This window comes from Orcinus orca, chromosome 1 (genome assembly GCF_937001465.1).
Source record: "Orcinus orca chromosome 1, mOrcOrc1.1, whole genome shotgun sequence".
Classification (NCBI taxonomy): domain Eukaryota; kingdom Metazoa; phylum Chordata; class Mammalia; order Artiodactyla; family Delphinidae; genus Orcinus; species Orcinus orca.
Window position 1 is genome coordinate 164,874,780 of NC_064559.1, and position 22,777 is coordinate 164,897,556.

General features: G+C 42.0%; 1 protein-coding gene across 1 annotated transcript in view; it reads right to left on the bottom strand.

The window, feature by feature from the left end:
* C8A (complement C8 alpha chain) overlaps window positions 1-13,079 on the bottom strand; it is a 72,155-nt gene extending 59,076 nt beyond the window's left edge. Inside the window, exon 1 of the mRNA XM_004273796.3 lies at window positions 12,890-13,079. Within this exon, the coding sequence (XP_004273844.1) occupies window positions 12,890-12,966 (77 nt within the window). The 5' untranslated portion in view covers window positions 12,967-13,079. The remainder of the gene's footprint in view (window positions 1-12,889) is intronic.
* Between the last annotated feature and the right edge of the window lie 9,698 nt (window positions 13,080-22,777).

A 22,777-nucleotide genomic window follows, 5' to 3' on the forward strand; every position in this document is an offset into this window, starting at 1 on the left:
CTATAAACTTCCCTCTTAGAACTGCTTTTGCTGCATCCCATAGGTTTTGGAGCATCGTGTTTTCATTGTCATTTGTCTCTAGGTATTTTTTGATTTCCTCTTTGATTTCTTCAGTGATGTCTTGGTTATTTAGTAACGTATTGTTTAGCCTCCATGTGTTTGTGTTTTTTACATTTTTTTTCCCTGTAATTCATTTCTAATCTCATAGCGTTGTGGTCAGAAAAGATGCTTGATATGATTTCAGTTTTCTTAAATTTACTGAGGCTTGATTTGTGACCCAAGATATGATCTCTCCTGGAGAATATTCTGTGCGCACTTGAGAAGAATGTGTAATCTGTTGTTTTTGGATGGAATGTCCTATAATTATCAGTTAAATCTATCTGGTCTATTGTGTCATTTAAAGCTTCTGTTTCCTTATTTATTTTCATTTTGGATGATCTGTCCATTGGTGTAAGTGAGGTGTTAAAGTCCCCGACTATTATTGTGTTACTGTCGATTTCCTCTTTTATAGCTGTTAGCAATTGCCTTATGTATTGAGGTGCTCCTATGTTGGGTGCATATATATTTATAATTGTTATATCTTCTTCTTGGATTGATCCCTTGATCATTATATAGTGTCTTTCCTTGTCTCTTGTAACATTCTTTATTTTAAAGTCTATTTTATCTGATATGAGTATTGCTGCTGCAGCTTTCTTTTGATTTCCATTTGCATGGAATATCTTTTTCCATCCCCTCACTTTCAGTCTGTTGTGTCCCTAGGTCTGAAGTGGGTCTCTTGTAGACAGCATATATATGGGTCTTGTTTTTGTAGCCATTCAGCAAGCCTGTGTCTTTTGGTTGGAGCATTTAATCCATTCACGTTGAAGGTAATTATCGATATGTTTGTTCCTATGACCATTTTCTTAATTGTTTTGGGTTTTTTTTTTTTTTTAGGTCCTTTTCTTCTCTTGTGTTTCCCACTTAGAGAAGTTTCTTTAGCATTTGTTGTAGAGCTGGTTTGGTAGTGCTGAATTCTCTTAGCTTTTGCTTGTCTGTAAGGCTTTTGATTTCTCCATCGAATCTGAGATCCTTGCTGGGTAGAGTAATCTTAGTTGTAGGTTCTTCCCTTTCATCACTTTAAGTATATCATGCCGCTCCCTTCTGGCTTGTAGAGTTTCTGCTGAGAAATCAGCTCTTAACCTTATGGGAGCTCCCTTGTATGTTATTTGTCAGTTTTCCCTTGCTGCTTTCAATAATTTTTGTCTTTAATTTTTGCCAATTTGATTACTATATGTCTTGGCATGTTTCTCCTTGGGTTTATCGTCTATGGGACTCACTGCGCTTCCTGGACTTGAGTGGCTATTTCCTTTCCCGTGTTAGGGAAGTTTTCGACTATAATCTCTTCAAATATTTTCTCGGGTCCTTTCTCTCTCTCTTCTTCTTCTGGGACCCCTATAATGTGAATGTTGTTGCGTTTAATGTTTTCCCAGGGGTCTCTTAGGCTGTCTTCATTTCTTTTCATTCTTTTTTCTTTATTCTGTTCTGTGGCAGTGAATTCCACCATTCTGTCTTCCAGGTCACTTATCTGTTCTTCTGCCTCAGTTATTCTGCTATTGTTTCCTTCTAGTGTAGTTTTCATTTCAGTTATTGTATTGTTCATCTCTGTTTGTTTGTACTTTAATTCTTCTAGGTCTTTGTTAAACATTTCTTGCATCTTCTCGATCTTTGCCTCCATTCATTTTCCAAGGTCCTGGATCATCTTCACTATCATTATTCTGAATTCTTTTCCTGGAAGGTTGCCTGTCTCCACTTCATTTAGTTGTTTTCTGGGGTTTTATCTTGTTCCTTCATCTGGTACATAGCCCTCTGCCTTTTCTTCTTGTCTATCTTTCTGTGAATGTGGCTTTTGTTCTACAGGCTGCAGGATTGGAGTTCTTGCTTCTGCTGTCTGCCCTCTGGTGGATGAGGCTATCTAAGAGGCTTGTGCAAGTTTCCTGATGGGAGGGACTGGTCCACCATTACTTTTACACTGTCAGTGCAAACATAAACACAGTGAAAAGAGCGAATAATGTCTTAGTATTATTGTAAAATTGTTTTGAACACCCAGACATCACCCTGAAAAGATCTTGGGGACTCCCTGGAGTCTGTAGACCACACTTTGAGAAAATCTGATCTATAAAATGATGCTAGTATAGAGTGCCAGCCCTATTATCCCTTCAAAAAAACTTCAGTGCTCAGCTCACCATCTTCCTCTCTACTCCAGTTCCTCTCATCATGCTGGGAGACCTCAGCATCCCTATAAATGAATCATCCAATGCTCTGCACTCTCAGTTGCTCCTTTTCTTCCTCTCCAATGACCCTTTTCTTCACTCTGTTATCTTCCATGTTTTCATCCTGGACTTTCTTACTCTCTGAAACAGCTTCTCCTCCAAATCACTAATTCATGAGTCACCTGCAAATAGTTATCTGGGGCTCCACAGCCTCATCTCCTTCTATATCTATATGCTTAAGTATTCCCATGCACTTTTCTTGGACCTCATTGTGGCCTCCATTGACACCTAAGCTTTCTCTCTATCAATAAGACCTCTCCTATCTTCATTTTCCTTTATAATCAGTTTTGATTTCGTGATCCATCATTTTAAAATTTTAATTATGTCCTGAATTCCTGGACCCCACTGTTCCCTTGATCACACCTACCTGTAAAACCCAATCGTGAAAGAATCCAACTACCTTTCTCCTGGGCGACTCCTAGGTATCTTTCAGTCTCATCATAAACATCGGTTTCTTAGGAAGACATTTCTCAACACCCAGACTGATAGATCTCTCCCTTCATATGATTTGTCAGTCTCTGCACATCTTCTTCTCAACACTTAATTTTCATACTTATAGTGTTTGTATAATTTCTGCCTTCTCCACCAGATCATAATCTCTATGGAAGCAGGTACTTGTACTGTTCATATGTTTGCTACTGAACTCCTGGCACTTATCATGGTGCCAGACCCAAGGAAGGTGGTCAGTAAATATTTAGGAGAGGAAAGAAAATAAGGGAGAAAAGGAGGGAGAAAGTGAGGGAGGGAGAGGGGGGAAGGAAGGAAGGGAGGAAGGAAGGAACGAAGGAAGGAAGAAAGGATAAAAAGGGGATAGAAGGAATGAAGCCAATGTATGGGAAATAGAATGACATTGTTTAGAAATTTATTTGAACCTAATTTCCAGTTAGAATCTAATTAAATGATCCTGGTGTCTAGACATTCAGATGGCTCAAGGTTTGGTCCATATGTCATTTTTCTGATAGATTGTCCTAATAATAAAAGTGTGAAGCATAGAAACACGGAGAAAAACAAGAGTTCTGATCACTAAAACGTGGGAGAGAAGTTACAGGGAGGAGGTTTGGGAGCAGAAAATGACTCCAGTGTTAGTTCTGCGTCTCACTGTAGAATTGTCAAGATAATATCATTGTAAGCCCATAGAGACTGCATTATGATGTCAAAATGGAAGGAAACAGTGTTAATAGATGGAAGCAAAAGCTTAGAGCAGCGCTGTGTTGCTGTAGTTTTAAAAGCTTTGTGACGTGATGTCTAGACAGAGGAACACACAGTCATGCTATCACTGAAGCAAGGCTACAGAAGGTACACAAGGACCATTCATTAAGTCATTACAGGGCTCCAACCTTTTAGCCAATATCAATATGACGGGCATCTTCTCTTATCGTTCCAATGAATTTTTTAAGGTAGTTTATTTTTTGTTGATTATAAAAGTCATACGTTCTCCTAAAGAGAACATCGAAAAGATTATAAAAGAAAAAAATTGCCCCAAATTCCACCACCATTAATACTTTGTTATATTTCCTTTCATTCTTAATTTTTATAACATAGTTGAGGTCATACTATTACATTTTTATATCTTTATTTTTCCATTTAATATTATCAGAGAAATGTAAACTTTTTATGATGACTGCACATTGTTCCATTCCACTAACATTAAACAATTAGAGTACTGAGCACCCAGTTTTTCTGTATTCTAAGTTACTTACTGAAGATACTTCCTGTAGAATAGGATGGCTGGGTTGAAGGATACAAATGGTTTCAAAGCTTATGACACATACGGCCAAATGGCTTTCCAAAAGAACCGCATCAATTTTTCAATTACTTCAGGAACATTTAATAAATCTGTGGCCTAGTAAATCTTGGCAAATAGTTTGAAAGCATCTTCCAGCTACTGAAAATTTACTCAAGCAGGGAGAGAGTTAATGTAGAGCAGTAAGATTCAGGAGTCTTTGATTCTAGTCTTTAGCTGGCATCTACCTTGCTGTGCCACTATGAGCAAGTTTCTTTAACTGTCTGGCTATTAAGTTTTTCATCTGTAGAATCACCACAAGGGAATATAGTGCTATGTGCAGGGTTCCCAAAGTATGCTCTGTGGAGTACTAGTTCCTGAGATATGCACCAGAGGTGAGGAGGAAAAGAAGTAAAGTTACCTGGTCAAATACATTTGGATAAATTGTATACAACATACTGCTCTTGGAGATTTAAAATGCCCAACAACACATTAAGGCTCTGAAAAGTTCTGCATTTTAATTTACTTAACAGAGCATTTACCCAATTTGTGACTATAGGTCATTTTTTTCTTCCATGTAATATCTGTAAGACTATTTAACACAGTTGAAGAAGCACTGATGTAACAGAAAGGGCTTTCGAGTCTACCAAACATGCATTTAAATCCAGTTTCTGCTATTTATAGCTAAAAAATAGAGATAATAATAACTTGTGAGACTGTTTTGAATATGGAGTGAGATTACATATGCAAAGCATGGAAAGCCCCAAGCATCAGCCTGACATACATGTTAGTTTCTTCTCTCTAACCTTCTCAACCCCAGACATGCGCATCAAACCACTCCATCTTCATCAAAAACATATTGAATGCCTGTGCTGTGGAGGGCTGGGGACTAGTGAGATGCTTTCCATCTGCCTTTTTCGATAGGGTGGCATTTTGGGCAAAAGGCCTCAAATGGCCTAAAACCTAGACTTGAACATGTAACCTGTGAGTCAAATGCTTGACTGTAGAACGTGGCCACCTCAGCAATTTAGATCACAAAATAATTAATTAGCTACCCATCCCAGGCTAGGTCAGAAGGCCCGACCCTGATTATTTCCAGTGGGTCATCCTAATAAATAGACTCAGCTTATATTCAAGACTGATTGTCACTAATTATATAACCTGGAGCTACTCCCATTCAGTTACATGGGAATGACATCATGAAACATATTTAAAATTTGACCTTGAAAGTGCTGAGTCTCTCGTGACCTCCATGTTGCTAAATCCAGTGGAAAGTTTTCCAGCTTGGTCTTAATTGCCCTCTGTTAACCATTGTTCCTTCTTGAAATCTTTCCTCGCTTGGACTTCTTCAGTACCACACTTCCTTGCCCCCTTCCTACCTCTGTGGCCAGTTCTCTTTGATGTGTCTGAAAACTAGAATTCCTCAGGGTGTAGTCTTGCCTTTCTTTTTTTGCTTTTCTCACTCTTAAGGAGGTGATATCCATTTCCTGGGTTTCACATACCACCTATGCTAATGCCTCCTAGATTTAGATCTTCAACCTGGACCACTGGTCAGAAATCCTGTTTTGTTTATCCAACTGCCCCATTTTATATCTCCACTAGGTGCCTGTCAGGCATGGCAAACTTAATGGCTCTGAATCGAAACTCTTAATTTTCTCCTTTTAACTGTTCCTCTCTCAATTTTATCCACATCAGTAAGTGGAACTACCCTAACACACAGCTGCTTAAGCCAGATACCTGACAGTGGTCTTTAATTCCTTCCTTGCCCTCACCCCCATATCCAGTCCTTTGGAAATTTCTGTCAATTTTGCTTTCAAGATATATCTCAAATATCTTCCCTTGTGCCTGCCTCAGCTGCCCCCGTCCTAATTTAAGGCACCGTTATCTCTCACCCAGATAATTGCTATGGCCTCCTATGGTCCAAGACATTCCACTTCAATTTCCTCCAATCCCTTCTCTGCACAGACACCAGGATGATTTTTTAAAATTAGAAATCAGATAATATCCCTCCTGTATAAGATCCTCCAGTTATTTTTGTTTGTTTGTTTGTTTGTTTTACTACACATAGACTAAAATCAAAATTCCTCACCACGGTGCCCAAGGTCCTCTGTGGTCTGGCCCCTGCCCACCTTTCTGACATCCTCTCAGGACTCGATCCCCTGGTCTCACGCTGCTCCCATCCTGCAGGTCCTCAAATGTGATGAGCCATTTCCTGCAGGGGGATCTTAGCATGTGCTGACCTCTCCACTCTCCCTACTCTTCACTTGGTTTCTCCTCACCATCCTTCGTATCTCAGCTTAAATCCGCCTCCGTAGAGAACGCCCCAACCTGCCTATTTTTAGATTGCTCGATAGCCTCTATCAAAGGACCCTGTTTGCTTCCTTCATACTATTTATCACAATTTTTACTGAAATGTTTGGTTTACATGTTTATTGACTGATTCCATCACTACACTGTAAATTCCAGGAGGGTAAGGACATTATCTGTTTTGCTCATCACGTAGCACACCTGGAATATGTATTGAATGAATGAACAAAAGGAATGAATGAATGAATGAACAAATGAAAAAAAAGTGTCTACTGTGTTCCGGGTACACATAGAATTCCACACAGAACTTCTGGTTCTAAGCATGTTCCAGGCTCTCCTGCAATATATGCATAATGCTCTTTCCTCCACACTGAATAATCACACCTCATCCATCCGGTCAGACCTTCCCAGTTCAGTTAAGTCTCATGTCCTCCAGACGGTTTGCCTTGCCCTATGCTAACAAATGCCACATATGTAGAGCCTCCTACACTTTATTCCCACCCTTAGACTCCAAGTTCTGCAAGGCAGGGGTCTTGACTCTGCTGATCACCACGGTCCCCTGAGCACAGTACCTGGCATACAGTGGGAACTCAATAAAAACTTTCGTATGAATATATTATCTCATTTGATCTTATGTTATATAATTTAAATTTTACTAGACCCCTGTGGAGTAGGAATTATTATACCTATTTTATAGATAAGTAAAACAGATTCAGAGGAAGATGAAATAATGTGCTTAAGGTTATATAGACAGTAAGAGGTAAAGCAAGAATTCAAGGGGCTTCCCTGGTGGCGCAGTGGTTGAGAGTCCGCCTGCCGATGCAGGGGACACGGGTTCGTGCCCCGGTCCAGGAAGATCCCATATGCCGCGGAGCGGCTGGGCCCGTGAGCCGTGGCCGCTGAGCCTGCGCGTCTGGAGCCTGTGCTCCGCAACGGGATAGGCCATAGCAGTGAGAGGCCCGCGTACCGCAAAAAAATAAAATAAAATAAAAAATAAAAACACATTCCAAGAAATACTATGAAGGATTTCTGACAAAAGGGAAATAGAGTAATAAAAGTAATTTTCTAAAAGCTTACCATGTTCCAGTTTCTATGCTCATTGCTTTATATTAACTGTCTTAACTCCTGACAAGCACTCTATGAAATATGTATTGTCTCTGTTTTATAGATGAGAAAGTTAAGCCTTAGAGAGTTTAAGTAACTTACCCAAGTTCCATAGCCGCTAAGTGGTGAAGACAGGATTTAAACCCAGCTTGATCTCACATCAAAGCCCACACCCAATGCTGCTTGAAGTATAGCTAAAGATTAGTTACCCCGAAAAAAAAAGTGTCCATAGTCCTGAGACTCACTCAGTCACATCCACTACTCTAATTGTTTATATTAGCTGAAATTTCATGCAGCCTGAATTCATGTTCATTTCCAGTCATCTGGACAGCTATAGAAAATACTCGCACGGCCCTGGCCTGGGTTACTTTGGTGAACACTCTGATGCCCATGAAACAATAAAATACAAAAGAAGATAGTGATTTAAATTTCCTTAGGATCCACTGCCTGTATGACCTATTTAAAGAAGCAAACAGATCCCTGTGATTATCTTCTACGTTTGAGGTCTTTACTCATATTTCTTTAATCCCCCCTAAGGTATTTTGTTCATTCTTCATCAGTGGAAATGTTGGGTTGGAAATGTTATAAAAACCTTTAGAGGGGCTTCCCTGGTGGCGCAGTGGTTGAGAGTCCGCCTGCCGATGCAGGGGACACGGGTTCGTGCCCTGGTCCGGGAAGATCCCACATGCCGCAGAGCGGCTGGACCCATGAGCCATGGCTGCTGGGCCTGCGAGACCGGAGCCTGTGCTCCGCAACGGGAGAGGCCACAACAGTGAGAGGCCCGCGTACCGCAAAAAACAACAACAACAACAAAAAACCCCACAAAACCTTTGGGTGTCCTAATTCCAAATTAAATATTTGTTTTGCTTTTTAAAAAAACAAATTTATTGGAGTATAGTTGATTTACAATGTTTTGTTAGTTTCAGGTATACAGTAAAGTGAATCAGTTATGCATATACATATATCCACTCTTTTTTAGGTTCTTTTCCCATATAGGTCATTACAGAGTATTGCGTAAGTTCCCTGTGCTATACAGTAGGTCATTATTAGTTATCTATTTTATATATAGTAGTGTGTATATGTCAACCCCAATCTCCCAATTTACCCTCCTCCCCCTTACCCACCTGGTAACCATAAGTTTGTTTTCTACATCTGTGACTCTATTTCTGTTTTGTAAATAAGTTCATTTGTACCATTTTTTTGGATTCCACATATAAGCGATATCATATGGTATTTGCCTTTGTCTGACTTACTTCACTCAGTATGATAATCTCTAGCTGCATCCATGTTGCTGCAAATAGCATGATTCCATTCTTTTTTATGGCTAGGTAATATTCCATTGTATATATGTACCATATCTTCTTTAGCCATTCCTTTAGCCATTCCTCTAGCCATTGATGGACATTTTGGTTGCTTCCATGTCCTGGCTGTTGTAAATAGTGCTTATCAAAATGGGTGCTCAGTTTTGAAAAGATTTTTTTTTTTCTGGTGGGTGAGGGTAGCAGTAATGGTGTAATAACACTGATCTGGGGATTAGAAGGCCTGACTGTACAACTAGGAAACTGGGTGACTGACATATCAAATTGCTTTGTTTCCTCTCTGGCTCTCAACTGGAGGGGATAATGATTACAACAGTCTTAGAGGGACATAATGAGGTTTAAATTGGTCAATATTCATAAAATGCCTAGAGGAGTGGTCTGGTTGTTATTTAATATTCCCCTTCTCTTTCTGGGACTCAATTTCCTTATCTGTAACATGAGTGGATTAAATTAGATGTCAAAGTCCTTCCTAATTCTAAAGACCTATGAAATAAAAGTGATGGAAGTAGCAAACAAGGATTTTGAGTTATTTTAAGTACATTAAAGTAAGGGCAATCATGGACATGATGAGAAGTGAAAGATATAAAAAAGTACCAGATGAAAGTTTTGAAGCTGAAAAATTATAAAAACCAAAATGAAAGATCCATTGGATGGGCTAAGAAACAGACTAAATACTGCAAAAGAAAAGATCAGTAAACTTAAAGATATAGAAACTATCCAAAATGAAACAGAGAAAAAATACTGCCAAAAACAATAAAAAAAGAACAGAGCCTCAGTGACCTGTGGAATAATATCAGGGAGTCGGGCATACCTGCGATCAGAAGCAGAGGAGAAAGTATGTGGCAGAAAACATGTTTGAATTAATAGTGGCAAAATTTTTTTCCCCAAATTTGATGAGAACTATAAATCCACAGAAACACACCTAGGTACATCATAATCAAACTGCTAGAAATCAATGATAGAATAGTAAAGGAGTCCATAACAAAGTGGATCTCTCCTCAAAGATTATACAAGCTGAAGATAATGGAATGATATTAATGTCTGCAAAGCGATGTGGGAGGAAAAAAGGAAGCTTTCCACTTAGAATTTTATATTCATCAAAGATACCCTTCAAAATAAAGGCAAAATAAAGAGTTCTTCAGACTAACAAAAATGGATAACTCCCTCACCAAAATTCATTCTGCACTATAAGAAAGGTCAGAAGAAGTTACTCAGGAAGAATAAAAATGGTGTCAGAAGTGGTATGATATCATTGGAAGGTAGGCTGTGATAAGTTAATGATGAATGTTGCCAAGCTTAGAGTAACAACCAAAATAAATAAATAAACAAAGTAGAATTGCTAACAAATTATTTGGAATTAGAAAAAATATGAAATGCAAAAGATGACCTAAAAAAAGAGAAAAACAGAAACAAAGAACAGATGGGACAAATAGAAGGATGGCAAACCCAAACCCATGCATATCAGTAATTACATCTTATATAAGTTGTATAAATACTATGATTAAAAGACAGAGATTATTAGACTAGGTAATAAAGTAAGACCCATCTATATGCAATCTATATGAGGCATACTTTAAAATATAAAGAGTCAGATAGGTTAAAATAAAATATTGGGGAAAAAAATTGACCATGCAAACCCAGGGATAATGAAAGCCTTTCATAATGATAAAGGGGCAGATCATCTACAAATCTGTATGTAGATAGATAGATAGATAGACATAGAAAGACAAGTAGATAAACAGATAATAACAGCTTCAAAATACATGAAACAAAAACTGATAGAACTGAAAGGAGAAATAGACAAATCCACAAATATACTTGGGGATGCAACATTCCCCCCTCAGTATTTGATAGACAAGGAGGTGAAAACTTGAGCAGCATTAATAACCAACTTAATGACTTAGAACTACACACAACAGACGAATACACACTTTGAAGTGCCTGTGACATATTCACTAAGATATATTCTTTGTCATAAAACGAATCTCAATAAATTAAAAGGATTGAAATTTTTTTTAACTTTTTAAAGCAACACACATGCTAAAATGTATTATTTGTATAAAACACATAAGAGCAAGTCATTGCTTTTTAAGGCTGAATATAACGTCTTTTCATCAACATCGTCTTAAAATACTTTTCTCAAACAACCACACTCTTCTAAGAATTTATAGTAATGGTATAATAACACACAGGCAATATACTTTATAATAATGGTAAATATGAGCTTATAAAAATAAATGTATACCATTAAAAATGTAAATGTATATCATCTGTTTTCAATGTTAGTGTTTATATTTTATTTGAGAAAAATAAATTGTTAGTTATTTTGCCATTGTTAATTTTTTTTAAAGTTTGAAGTGAGGCTAATCCAAAAGATCCATGCTAACTGGAACATTGCAATTTTTTTTCGTTGTTAAATTTTATTTTAGTTTTTTAAATTGATTTTTATTGGAGTCTGGTTGCTTTACAATGTTGTTTTAGCTTCCACTGTACAGCAAAATGAATCAGCCATACACATACAGATATCCCCACCCTTTTGGGCTTCCCTCCCATTTAGGTTACCACAGTGCATTAGGTAGAGTTCCCTGTGCTATACAGTGTGTTCCCATCAGTTGTCTATTTTATACATTGTATCAATAATGTGTAGGCACATTACAAATTTATTCTAGTTTTTATCAACCATCAGAGAGATGAAAAATACCCAAAAAACGACCGTGACAATCACACACCACTACTGGCAACAGCTTTCATTGAAAACTTACTAAGTACCAGGCATTGTTCTAAATACTTTTTATGCATTTAATTCTTCCTCTTACTTGCCTCCCGCTTTACAGTCCAGAAGACTTAAATAACTTGCCTAAGATTACACAAATAGGAAATGCCAGTGCCAGAATCTGAACCCAGTAAAGTTATTTCACCATGTAGTTTAGCATTTGCAAAGCCAGGGTCAGGCACGCTGGCATTAGACAAAAAGACCTTGTGACTTCCTACTTCAGCACTTTGTAACGTATTTAATTGGTTCTCTTTTGCCCTGACTTCAAATTTGCCTCTTCACTGGTCTTTCTTATTTGATAAGTTCAAACATCAAGACTCTTTGTTCATTTTCAAAAAGGATTACGATGATAAGCTTTTATAATTAAGAGTATCTCAGCAGAGATTTCCTTTGCCACAGTTCTCTTGCCTTTATCTTCTAATTATTAGAGATGAATTTTCTGATTTTTTCAAAATTGTATTCGCTTTAAATACAAGTTGCAAATTAACTGCTTAGAAAAATGCCTTTCCCCCTTCTTAACTGTTACTTAAAGGAAATCTCTAGTCTAGCATTGAAAAGCAATAATGATTCAAAATTGAATCATCCAACAAGAATTTGAATAAAATAACTCTACTTAAAATCTTCAATGTTTCGGAGAGAGGGACTTCTTTAAAGCTATCACAAAGGCAAAATAAGAGGCTGTTTAAGCACCACAAAATACTTAGTGTTAAGATTTTAAAAAAAGACGACCGTGAAGCCAGTTTGGGATATTCAAGGAAATGGAATGGGTAAAATGCAATGTACATATGAAAATATCACTTCTATTCGTTACTCCATAGCAAAAGGTTACGTCTTTTCTAGAATGAAATGACTCAGCATCTTTACAGTCTCTTGCTTTTCCCAAGATAATTTTATATACATTACCTCATTTTATCCTTCCCAAAACACTATGAGATGGGTATTCTTACACACAAATGGATAAGCAGAGGTTAATTGTCCAATATAACTCAAGAGAACTATTATTTACTAAGTTGAGTATACTTTATATCCAAGATTTTATTTCATGTTCATTAACTCTTATAGAAGAGGCATTATTATTCTCATTTTACAGATCGGGAAGCAAGCACAAAGCGATTAGCTGATTTACTGCAGATCACCCAGCTCCTAAGTCTTGGAGCTGAGATTTGCACACAGGTCCCTCTGACACCAAGTGAACGCTCTTGTCACTGGCCTGGACTCCTTCACTGAATTAGTAATAATGTGGAAAGAGGTCACATTCCATCCTAAAACAGCCTGTTGCAAACATGAGAGTGTCTCAGTTCCCCACCAAGTAACCCCTCACTGCAAATTTTGCAGAAACTTTTGGCCAACTCACCAGTTCACCTTCTCCTGTATGGCTACCCCAGGCTGACAAGTCATCAAAGACAAGAGGAAAAAAGCAACAGCAAACATCTCATCCAGAAGCCACCACCCTATATTACCTAGAGAGGAATAAAACTATTCAGGGAGTTGGAGTAAAAGAATCTACGGGCTGGGATCTATAAGATCTACCTAATGTTTGAAATGAACAGAACTCGCTCGATTCTCATTCAGATGTGGTTAATTACTTACCGGGGTATTGATTAGCCAAACGCCCTAAAATCCCAGACACCAAAGGCCACTGTCCTTCAGACCTTTGGAAAAGCAAAATATCCATATGGTTGAGGAAAGGAGGATATTTAACCAATTTCAGCTAAGCAAAGGGATCGTATTTTCATAACGAGGCAAAAGCCAAACCAAGATATAGCTCCAGAATTCATGGTCTTTTGGAGTAGCTCTTGGAACTTCTGAGGTTAGATCAATTTGTTTTGCAAGACTGAAACGAGGCTCCTACTGGTGTTTCAGCTCTGCCGTAAACAGCCAGCAAAATATAGGAAATGCTAATAGTTACATGGGGAAGTTCTCCAATGTATTGTCAAACATCTGGAGCCCGAGAAATGGGGGTAATTGAATGAACGTTCCGCTTCTCGTCCAGACATTGGGTATCATTACCATCTAGCATATTTGTGTCTTCAGGGAACCACATGCCTTAAATGGACATCTCCAGAAGCATCCTCTAGAATTGTAATAACAACCACACCCGTATCTACATACATTCTCTTAGTCATAATTGATAGTCATAAATTATGACATAGTCATAAATTAATTAAAGAGAGTTGGATAGATAGAAAGACAGATAATAATTGAACATGTGGCAGGCATTTCATTTGTCTTATTTTCCTTAATCCTCACCACAAGTCTATGAGATGAAAATGATTCAATTCATTTTGCAGTTGAAGAAATGAAGGTCCAGAAAAATTAACTAAGTTGCTCAGGAATGGACAGCTATCTTGATGTCCTTGGCAATACTTAAATTCTCTCATTAGCAGGATTGGCCAGTACTATCCTTATTAATCTCAAAGTTATGAAAAAAAATGTACCGAATAACTTGCCTGTGTAAGGAATGTGTACCCGGTTTAATTATGGCGATTTAAATAAGGCACTCATTTGTTATTGTCTCCATTTCTTCAGAGATTTAGGTAAAATTTGACAAAAGTGAACACCCATTCCAGGGGCCCCACCAGCCCCTGATTTCTGTGTGTCTCCTCCTCCCTCCCTCTCTTTGTTTTGACTCCTGGGTCCTCTTGGCTGCAGTTTTACAATCCTTCTGACCCATTTGGAAAACTGTTCTTTTTCCTTTATCCACAAGTAATCCAGTAACTCACAGTGCTTTTATTGAATTGTGGGTGTGACGGGGGGTGTTATGTCTGGACACCCTTGGGGCAGCTCGGGGTGGCACATCTGGAACCCACTTCTTTCCACCAGCTCCCTAGCCGCCTCCCTTCTCCCTCCTCGTTCCATCCAAAGTCCAAGTTCCTGACACAGGTCTATCGGCCCCCTGGGGAGTGTAACTCAGATTTCTCTTCAGCACTTCGACAGTGTTTCTCACGGGGAGCAGACTTCTCCCTACAACAGGGATCTCAAGTGGGGATGATTTTGCCTCTCAAGGGACATTTGAAAATTTCCTGGGACATTTGTCACAAAGTTCTCACAACTTTGGGGGTTGTGTTGCTGGCATCTAGTGGGTGCTAAATGTCCTACAATGCACAGGACAGCTCCCCAAACAAGGAATTCTCTGGCTCCAAACGTCAATAGTGCCAAGGTTGGGAAACACCACCAAAAGGCTGGTCTGCCTTTCCCTGACCCCTGGAATTCTGATGAATTATTTTGCTTCTTACATATAGGCAATATTATCTTCCTCCTTAGACCAGTTTCTTCTTGAGATTTCTCTGATGCCTTTTCTCCTCACCCAAGACTTCAGTGGCACTCAGGACCCCTCTTACCCTCCACACCCACAACTTGATCCCTTAAATTCTATCATTTTTCCTCTATAATATTTTCCCTCCAAGCTTCCCGCCTTCATTCGCACCCTTTGATCCATTTCAAGGCCTCGGCTCTCTCCGAAACTCTCCTAACGGACTCCTAGGGAGCCTCTGTTTGTCCTCACTCCAAACCTCCCTGTACATTACAGCTGGATTCATCGCCAGGAAAGCTGGCTCTGAAAATATCACTCTCCTGCTCAAAGATGTTCCACGGATCCTCCATATTCTATAAGATTAGAAGTCCAAGGGCTTCCCTGGTGGCGCAGTGGTTGAGAGTCCACCTGCCGATGCAGGGGACACGGGTTCGTGCCCCGGTCCAGGAAGATCCCACATGCCACGGAGCGGCTGGGCCCGTGAACCATGGCCACTGAGCCTGCGCGTCCGGAGCCTGTGCTCCGCAGCGGGAGAGGCCACAACAATGAGAGGCCCGCGTACCGCAAAAAAAAAAAAAAAAAAAAAGATTAGAAGTCCAAATTCCTCCAGAAATGGGTCCCAACCCATCTTTGCAACCTTATCAGCCACAACCCTCCAATAATCCCCCATACTGTAGGCTAGGTTCCCCTTACCTTCCGCACACTTTCTCACTGCTGTGATCTTGTTCATGCTGGACCCGAACAACCTTTATCCGTTATCTACTACCCTTGTGCCAAGTGTTTTCTCAAATAGCAGGTCCATCAAGGAGCCTCAGCTGATGGCCTCATCTGGAGGGTGTCTCCTTGTTATCCTTGAACCTTACAAATACATTACCAGCATTTTTCAATTTTGCCTCATATTATGTTCTTCCAGTGGGGTGGGGTATATCTCAAGAATGAAGGTTTCTTGAGGGTAAATTCTATGTCTGATTCTTCTTTATTATCACCCATATCGCTTACCACTGAATCTTTACTAAGAAATATTGGTTGATTGCGTGAATGAGCAAAGGACTAAAAATACTTCACAATTTCATAATATTTTCAGTATATTTTCTCATTTAATCCTCAGAATAATCTTGTGAGATAAATACAATTATTCTGAAGAGAATTCTGAGTCAGAGAGACAGTGATTATGGTGGAAAACAGAAGTTAGAGACATAGGGTACTAGGCCTTGTACCTGCCACTTTTTGTGTTTTTTAAAAACATTTTTTAATGTTTTTAATCTTCTTAGTGATCTTGCAAGACAGTAATAATAGTGCTGTTTTGGAGGTGAGAATACTGAGTTTCAGAGTAGTTAAGTAATTTGCCTGCAGTCGCACAGCTGGTGAGTCGCAAGAGTCAGGGATTTATAATCTGTCCAGCTTTAAAACCTGAGATCGTTTTTGGTCTGGTCACACAACGACTAAGCGTTATATCAGAACTAAGGCCTGGGTCTTCTGGCTCCAAGTCCAGTTCTCTGTTTATTGTGCCTTAGCTCAGAGAATGAATATCATTTCCAGGGGCAGAGAAAGCAAAATCAAGTGAATGGAAGGAGAATCACAGGATAGAATCAAGAGAGAAGCTAAGTCAACTGGGATCATTCCCTGCCTCTGTGACTAAATGTGTGAGTGCATGTGAGGGGTGTGTGTGTGTGTGTGTGTGTGTGTGTGTGTGTGTGTGTGTGTGTGTGTGTGTGTTGGGATGGGAGCACAGCACTCATCTGTTTTCAGCCAAAATATTCTAAGATGAATGGGAAATGCCAACAAATCGTTAAGTTTGCATATGCAGATTTCACCTTAATTGTAGCATTCGGTTATCAAAGATAGATAGTTATAAAATACCATGCAGAGTAGACAGCGAGATGGCAATTCAGTTTGAAAATGTATAGCTTATCTCAGAGAAACACTTTCCACTATCTAAATCAGCTTGTGAGTTATGACCTCAGAGTGGAACATGTCCTGTGTCGGCCCAGCCTGCCACCACAGGGTGACAGCCAGGCCTGTGCTCTCTGAAAAGCTTCAGAAGCTCCAGGCCACATCCCTCTGTACTGGGCCTGCAGGTTGCTCAAGGCAGATTCTGCAAACTGAATGCAAATAGAGGCAATTTGCTAGAATGGAAAGAGCGCAGCTGTAGGTCAGAAAACACCACTAACCAGTCATTGTTTCCTAGCCTCAGTTTCTTTGTCTGTAAAATGGGTAAAATAATACCTATCAGGGTAGGATTGAAGAACTGTAGAGGAAATAAGGAAATCTGTCCTCAACTGGAAATTCTGAATAGCAGTTGCTTGTTTATTTAAACAATCCTTCCCCTTCTTTCTGCTCCTTCTTTCCAGTACCTATTTGTCTCTTTCATAGCATGGAAGCTTTCATTTAAGTACCAATGAAGGAGGAAAGTGGAAGAAAGGGGGAGCCCAGCAAAGAGATGATGAAGGAGCATGAAATGTGGGAGGTACACGTCCAGGTGCCCTGGGCTTGTTGCGGGAAAATGGGGCGCAAGAAGGTGGTCATGTCCCAGGTCTCTGGTGAGTCCCTGGGACAGGCTGCCAAGTGAGGGTTCTTGGCTTCTCGCAGGAAAGAATTCAAAAGTGAGCCATAGTAAAGTGAAAGCATGTTTATTGAGAGAGATACACATTCCATTGGCCGAATGAGGTCTGACTCCGAAGGTCAGAGCAGCCCCAGGGCATGGGGTCATCTCAGAAAGTGAGAGTGGCCTGAAATAGGGGGAGGTTAGTTTTTATGGGCTGGGTAATTTGATACGCTAATGAGTGGGATGATTATTTAAACTATTTTGGGGAAGGAGCAGGGACTTCTGGGAACTGGGTCACCACCCACTTTTTGACCTTTTACAGTCAGCCTCCTCCAAACTGTCATGGCACCTGTGGGTGTGTCATTTAGCATATGCTAATGTATTACAATGAGCGCATAATGAGGCTCAAGGTCCGCTGGAAGTCGAATCTCCCGCCACCTTGGGCCTAGTTGGTTCTAATCAGTTTTTGTCAACTGGCTGTGTCATTCCTTAAGGGTTGTGCCCTTCCCTCCTGTCCGAGGCCGATTCTGAGGCCTTCTAGAGGGAGGCTGCTACCAGCAGAAGCTGACAGAATGATTGCCGCTGTGGGGCCCAGGTGACAAAGCGGCAGAAGACCTGCTTACCCATCTCTGCCCGGGTTCCAGGACCATTGCAGCACCTCAAGGGTTGAAAACTTGGGACGAAATTCAAAGTAGCAGCTCCAGGTGGGATATGGCCAATCCCACGATGGCCAGAAGCTAACAGAGCTTCTCCAAGAAGCTTACTGGTTTGCAGGCCACAGACGCCAGAGCAGTTTTTTTAGTTTGTTTGTATCTCTCCAGGGTGTGTGTGTGTGTGCGTGCATGTGTGTGTGTGCGCGTGCGTGTGTGTGTGTGTGTGTGTGTGTGTGTGTTAGGGTTGGGTTTGACTTTCTTCTCCCTGCAGAAACCTGCAAAATATTCAACACAAGACCTGGCACAAAGTCTGCAGGCAGTAAGTGAGCAGCTCCCGTCATGTCCACTACCTTGCCTTCCCTACCCTCCTTTCGAAACCCTTTGTAAGACTGCGTGTCTCTGACATCTGCTTTTCCTCCTGATTGCTTCATCAGCCCGGGGCTGTGGCCAACCGATATCAGTGGTGGGTTTTCAGCTGGAAATGAAGTGGAGCTGGTTTGAGTAATTGGTCTCCATCAGAGGCTCTACAATGGGTGGGCTAATGCGCGCCTACTGCTCCCACTTCCTGGCGAAGCTCTGCACTTGTATTTAAGGGCGTAGGATGGCAGGGAGCCAGTGTCTGGCTCATTGGCATAGAAATTAAAGACCTTTCCTCAAAGAAGGCATGGAGTGTCTTCAGCACCTCTGGCCAAATCGAGGTGGTCCTTTGGGAAAGTCCTCTTGGACTTTGGCTGCAATAAAAACCAGAGTCCATTTTACACCTGAGCAAGTTCTCCAGGCGTCATCAATTGATCGATCGTCTCCTTTGTGAAGCCTCTGCTCACAGCATGATGCACGAAACCACTCTCCTCTGCTCCCGCTGCGCCCTGGCCACATCCCCCTCTCTCCGAAAGACCGCCAACTTGTGATTCTGTGACCCTTGGAAGACAGGGCGGTGCTGGCCCAGAGTCTCCGTGCACCAGATGTGTGAGAGTCTGGGAATGGAACTAGCCTTCCACAGCCAGACTGACTTACTGTGCCCCACAAGCAGGCAATAAGGGACCACGGTGTGTGCACAGATATTAAAAACAACACTAAAGCCCACTAGAAGTCAGTCAGCTTTCGTTCGATCACCGTGTGCAGGCAATTCTAAACCATGTCTGTGGTGAAATCTCCTTCCCCACAGCCTTGCATGCTCCGTTTCCCTGCCAGCACCACCCTGGGAGAGCTGGTTCCTTTCCATCCCCCAGGACACTGGGAGCTTCTTGAGGGCAGGGGCCATGTTTCAGTCACCTTTGTATCCCCAGTGCTGGCACATAATAGGTGCTCCACACTGTGTTTTATGCAGCACAGTAGGAAGATTACAGTTGTCAAGTCCAACATGCCTGGATTGAAATCCCAGCACTATCATGAACCAACTGTTGCAACTTTGGACAAGCTATTTCACCACTATGCCTTAACTGCCCCTCCTGTATAATGGGTTTGATGATATATGTACATATATATATAGCACACATATACACACATAGTACCTCATAAATATTTGTTGAATTGACCTAAATTAACAGGCATTTCCAGGCAAAATCATGATGGATCCTGTTTTTCTTTGTAATCCTCTCACTTCTTGCCCTCTCCGTCATGACCCTCTGCTCCAGAAACACGCTCCTGTGACACTCAGGTGGGGGCTTGCTCTCAGTCCCATGACATCTGAGGAGTCAGTGATGCAGTGAGGGTCACTGAGAAACTGATACAGTAGCCCTATGCATGTGTCATTTTTCTGTACGTTGGGCATCCCTATGTTATCAGGCCACAGGTATATACAGCTTAAATGAGGCTTCTTAAGGATAGCGGCGCCTTTAAGCCTCAAACCAACAGTGACCCAGTGGATTGATCAGTCAGACCATAAGCTCTGGGAGGGCTACCCAAGCGTGGTGGGTTTTTTGTTTTTGTTTTTGTTTTTGCGGTACGCGGGCCTCTCACTGTTGTGGCCTCTCCCGTTGCGGAGCACAGGCTCCAGACGCGCAGGCTCAGCGGCCATGGCTCCCGGGCCCAGCTGCTCCGCGGCACGTGGGATCTTCCCGGACCGGGGCACGAACCCGTGTCCCCTGCATCGGCAGGCAGACTCTCAACCCCTGCGCCACCAGGGAAGCCCCCCAAGCGTGTTTTGTTCCGCATTGTACCACAAAGTAGCTGCATGTTGTAACCAATCAGTTTATTACCTTCCTTCTATCAAGGATTGGGGCTCGGCACTGTGGGGGGCACTAAGTACTCAGGGATGGGTGGAGAGAATACAGCCCCTGCCATCACTGTGCCCTGCCCCAGATTGAGTGTGCCATGGGGACTTGCAGGGGGACCAAGCTGAGAGCATCCCAAATGGTTGCTTATCTGTGATTTGAGCTTTGAAGAAGGCGGTGGGTGTGCAAGGGTAGAAGTTTCCTTAGACAGAGAGGCGAAGAAAGGGCATTTCAGATGGAGGAAACAGCATGAGCAAAACCATGAAGATGCAAAGGGACATGACCAGTTTGGGGATCAACAGCTACCTGGTAGGCAGAAGCACAGGTAAAGGCCACATCAAAGGGTTTTTTTTTTTTTTTTTGGCCAAGACTAAGATGTAGATTTCACCCCTAAGCACCTGGAGGGGGTACTGAATAAATTGACGCAGCAGAGCCCCGTGATCAGGCTCTGGGAACACCTGGAGGATGGACTGGAGAGGGCTGAGCCCGAGGCAGAGAAACCAGCTTAGAGACTGACCCCCGGGCGCTGACACGGAAGGGGAAATGCTTGGGGGTGAGGGGGGTCGGTGGGAACTCAGAAGCTTGGGAGTCAGGCCTCAGGATGCATGTGCCGACCTCTGCAGGGTGGCATTGCATGACCTTGGGACAATCACCTCCGTGTCCACACCTGAGGGCTGACTCCTCTCTACAGCCTCCTTTGGGTCTGAAATCTTAGGCTTCTGTGATCCCGATCTGAAACCTTCCCCTTAGAACTACAGGGCCAGGAAACAAATCTCCATCTATTTCCAAACGCTTCAAGCTTCTCTTAATACTTTTATTCAGGGCCTGTCTTCCCAGGAGACACTCAGGGCTGTCAGCCTGTAATTAGACTTTCTCGCTGCTCATACAGCCAGGCTGTGCGGCACGGCAGCCGAAGCTGGATTAGCCCACTGTAAACAAATTTGGTCAGTCCCCTTCTCGCCGGCCTCCATTCCAGTTGAGCGGATTTCAGCAGCTCCTGGGTGAATGTTAATGCCTCCTATGTACATGGTTGCAAGAAAATAATCACGTGTGCCTCCCTTTGTTGAGATGCTGTGGCTTTCGCTTCTCAGGTGTCCAGGTGACACAGTGGGGTGGAGGTAGGGGTGGGAGGTGAGAGGATTGTGAGGGGGCAGGGAGACAGTGCAAAGAAACTCGAAAGAGCCTTCAGGCAGGACATGGGGGACCTGGGTTTCAAGGCAAGCTCAGCCACTAATTTTCTCTGTAACCTTGCAAAAGCTACTTCAGTTCCCTGGGCCTCAGGTATGTCAACCGTAAAATGAGGCCGAGAACACCTGCCTCGCAGACCTGCTGCAAAGGGTAATTGAGGTAATGGACGTGAGAGCCTTTGGTAAAGCTTTGTGGCCGAGGGGCCAGTGTCAAGGATCACAGGCTCAGCTTTCCTGTGCAAAGGATAGGGGAGTCAGGGCAGGTATAGAGCACGCAGGAGAGCTAGCTTCCAAATTCCCTTTGGTACCAGAGTCCTAGAAAACAGAAGCGGGGGTGCAGATCGGATGCCCCATGAACTGCCCTCCCATTGAAATTGCCCTGAAATCGCATGTAAGTGTTCAATCTACAAGAAGATTATTAACATTTACTGAATACTTGTGTTCTTCCTGTGATCTTTATGGTAGCTTTAGGTGAGGATTCTTATACCCAGTCCAAAGATGGGGAAACTGAGACCAGAAGAAAGAGATGGGAGGGAGAGAGGATTTGAGGCCAGGTTAGTCTGACTTTAAAGTCTGTCTCTACTCCCTGTCTTTGGAATTACAAGCAGATGAAGGTCAGATTTAGATAGGGGACAGATACATAGCACGTTATGAAAAAACAAAGGATGTATTTGGTGGAGAACCACTAATCTTTTCCCAGGGCATCTAGGAGGATGAAGCCATGTCATAAACTGTAAGTGTCATGAGGGCAGGGGCTGTATTCATCACGATGTCCCCAGCACACAGAATGCTGCCTGGGACAGAGCAGGCACTCAGTAAATATTTGTCAAATGAATGAATGAATCCCATGAGGCTCACAGTCATCCCCTTAGCTTTTCTGGCTGATCACAAATAGAAAGGAAAAGAAAGTCCTTCACAGAAATTGTCCAAGGAATACACACCTTTGTTGTTCCAATTGGTTCTGTGTCTACAGCTGTGTAACAACCCCCCCCCCCCCAAAATTCAGCTGCTGGAAACAACGTTGATTTATTATTTCTTAGGATTCTGGGGAGGCTCACTCATGGGGCCGCATTCAGCTGAGAGCTGGAACGCCCATAATGGCCTCTCTGCCTTCCGGATTTTTCTCTACAAGTCCTCTCATCACGCAGTAGTCTAGCCTAGGCGTCTTTCCAGCAAAGCAGCTGACTTCCAAGAGAGAATGCTCTGCTTATATCATGCTCGCTAATGTCCCATTGGCAAAGCAAGTCACATGACTAAACCCAGGATCACTGTGGGAGGAGACCGCACAAGGGTGTGAATCTCAGGACGTTCATGGAGGCCCGTTGGTCCCATCAGTCTTCATGAGCAGCACATAATAATGAATGTATGTGTGTAAAGCAGTTAGAAATGCG